General features: G+C 56.2%; 1 protein-coding gene across 1 annotated transcript in view; it reads left to right on the top strand.

Moving 5' to 3' along the window:
- Nucleotides 1–222: 222 nt before the first annotated feature.
- The window catches only part of PLEKHO2 (pleckstrin homology domain containing O2), a 45,496-nt gene continuing 42,812 nt past the window's right edge, over nt 223–2,906 (top strand). The window contains exon 1 of the mRNA XM_021706505.1: nt 223–749. Within this exon, the coding sequence (XP_021562180.1) occupies nt 223–749 (527 nt within the window). The remainder of the gene's footprint in view (nt 750–2,906) is intronic.

The raw sequence follows: 2,906 nt of genomic DNA, 5'->3' as shown, positions 1-2,906 counted from the left end.
GACCCGCCCGGGCAACTTGGGGAGACCTCGTCTCTACAATAAACCCAAAATTAGCCGGGTGTGGCGGCGTGCATCCGCAGCTACTTGGGAGGCGCAGGCGGAAGGATGGCCTGATCCCAGCAGGTCCAGGCTGCGGTGGCCTCGAGCGGGCCGCTGCACTACAGCCTGGCGAGAGTGAGACTCCCAAGGCACCCTGCTACATAACAACTTCCGGAACGGCGAATGGGCACCCAGGATCGGGAAGCCGCGGGTGTCCTGCTAGGGCTGCAGGCTAATGGGGGTCCCTGCGCAGGAAGGAAGCCTGCTTCCGACAGACCCAGCGCCAGCAGGGAGTCCTCAGAACCCTGGGAAGCAGGAGACGAGCACGTGGGGAGAGAGAAAGGGGACGGACGCGCAGCAAGCGCCCTCTGTCTTCCCGGTGCCTCCCCTGGTTCATATAACGCCAGGCAGGTCTCCATGTTCCCGGTGGGGGCAGACACGCTCACTTGCCCCTCACTCGCCACCCCGGCCAGTCCATGCGATTCCCATGCCCGGGTGCTTCCCGTCTTCAAGGTGGGATGGGTGGAGACGGTCTGGGAAGTCGCGGGGCGACCCTGGGGACCGGGGCCCGTGCTCCCTCCGTCCGACCTACTGTCTGCGCCCTCTCGGCGGGAGCCCGTCGACGAGCCGGGCCCTCCGCCCCCCACCCCGGCCACGGCACCGCCCCGGACGGGAGCCAGACGCGCAAGGCGATCCCGGCCGGCGAAGTGGCGAGGCTCGGAAGCCGGGCATGTTCAAACCACCCTATCAGAGGCTGGCTCTTTAAATGCCCCAGCCAATCGGAGGCAGGGGCGTGTCTTTCGTGGCGCTCTGCCTCCCGGCGCCGGGGCGGGACCCCGGGCACGCCAGAGGCGGGGCTTTACAGGCGTGGCCGCGCGCCCCGACTTGAGTGGGCGGTGGGCGTGACCCGAGGCAGGGGGCTGCGGCTGGCGGCGCGTGGGTGATGTCGCCCAAGCGGCTCTGAAGATTTACTTTCAGAGCCTCTCTTCCAACGCATGCCCTCTCTCCTCGGCCCACACACAGAGGCTGGGCTTGGGTTTGGTCACTCACAGCGCCAGGGTTCGCTCCCGGGCTGACCACTCCAAGGCCTGCCCCTCACCGCTTTCCGCTTTTCTCCGCCTTTGTAAGGGGCATTTTATGCATTTGTCATGCACACCCAATTGAGGCAGGCCCCTGAGTAAGGAACTCTGAGATCGGTGCCAGGTGCCAGAGGGTGCAAGGAAAGTGTGTGAGTTCGTCTTCAGATAATTTTTAATTCCTCTTGTGGCACAGGATACTCAAACAACTTATTTTTAATTATCTTTATTCCCTCGTTGAAGCTTGGCATTACATAGCTGGAAGGGGTCTTACAGGTGAGTCTAGCTACTTCATTTTATAGATAATGAGAGCTACCACAAATTAAATTGCCCTTGTTTTTCTTTTCTCTTTTTCTTTTTTGAGTTGGAGTCTCATTCTGTTACCCAGACTGGAGTGCAGTGGCATGCTCACACCACCACTACCTTGACGTGCTGGGCTCAGGTGATTCTTTTGCCTGTTTTCCAAGTAACTGGAACTACAGGCATGCACCACCGTGCCTAGCTAATTTTTTGACTTATTGTAGAGAGGCAGTCTTACCAAGTTGCCAAGGCTGGTATCTAACTCTTGAGCTCAGGCAGTCCTCTTGCCTCCGCCTCTCAAAGTGCTGGGATTACAGGTGTGAGCCACCGCACCCGGCTCCAAGAAGAAAAATGCCAAGGCTCCAAGAGGTGTTACCAAAGGTCACACAGCTCATAGCAAAGCCAGACCTTGAACTCAGGTCGTTTGCTCGCTTATCCACCACACCTGCTCCGTTACTGCACCACCTGCTCCCACGTAACTGGCCTGACTTCATGGAGGGGAGAACCTGAACTGGAATCTCAGCTACTGACAGCCACAGCAATGCCCCAATTCTGCTAGTTAGATGTCACCCTGAGCAAGTTTCCTTAGTGTCTCAAGCCTGTTTCCTCCTATGTAAAAACAGGAGAAAGACAAATTGTTCTAAAATTGATTGTGGTGAAGTTGTACAACTCCGTGACTGCACTAAAAACCACTGAATTGTATGCTTTGGATAGTTAAATTGTATGATATGTGAATTATATTTCTTTTCTTTTTTTTTTGAGTTGGAGTCTCACTCTGTCTTCCAGGCTGGAGTGCAGTAGCACGCTCACGATCATCCCAGCGTTGACCTGCTGGGGTGTGGTGATCCTTCCGCCTCAGCCTGCCCAGTAGCTGGAACTACAGGTGCGCTACCATGCCCGGCTAATTTTTGGTATATTGGTTATTGTACAGACGAGGTCTCACCAAGTTCCCGGGCTGGTGTTAAACCCGCAGGCTCAGGCAATCCCCTTGCCTTAGCCTCCCAAGTGCTGGGATTGCAGTCTGAGCCACCGAGCGTGACCGTGAATTATATTTCAATAAAGCTGTTAGAAAGAAATCAGGGGCCAGGCTCGGAGGCTTAGCCTGTAATCCCAGCACTTGGGGAGGCAGAGGAGAGTGGATTGCCTGACCCCGCAGGTTCCAGGCCAGCCTGAGGAACTTGATGAATCTTGTCTCTACAACATATCAAAAAATTAGCTGGGCGTGGTGGTGCATGCCTATGGTTCCAGCTACTTGGAAGGCTGAGGTGGAAGGATCGCTGGAGCCCAGCAGGTTGATGCTAGAGTGGATGTGAGCATGCCACTGCACTCCAGGCTGGGCGATGGAGTGAGACTCTGACTCAAAATAATAATAATAATAATGATTAAGCAGGGCTCGGTGGCTCAGCCTGTAATCCCGTACCTTGGGAGGCTGAGGTGAGTGAATTGCCTGAGCCTGCGGGTTCGAGACCAGCCTGGGCAACTTGGTGAGAC

Source organism: Carlito syrichta, unplaced genomic scaffold (assembly GCF_000164805.1).
Source record: "Carlito syrichta isolate Samal-C Ts95f unplaced genomic scaffold, Tarsius_syrichta-2.0.1 Scaffold315650, whole genome shotgun sequence".
NCBI classification, from domain to species: domain Eukaryota; kingdom Metazoa; phylum Chordata; class Mammalia; order Primates; family Tarsiidae; genus Carlito; species Carlito syrichta.
The sequence above is the reverse complement of the archived record's forward strand: the minus strand, read 5'-3'. Positions and strand labels throughout refer to the sequence as shown.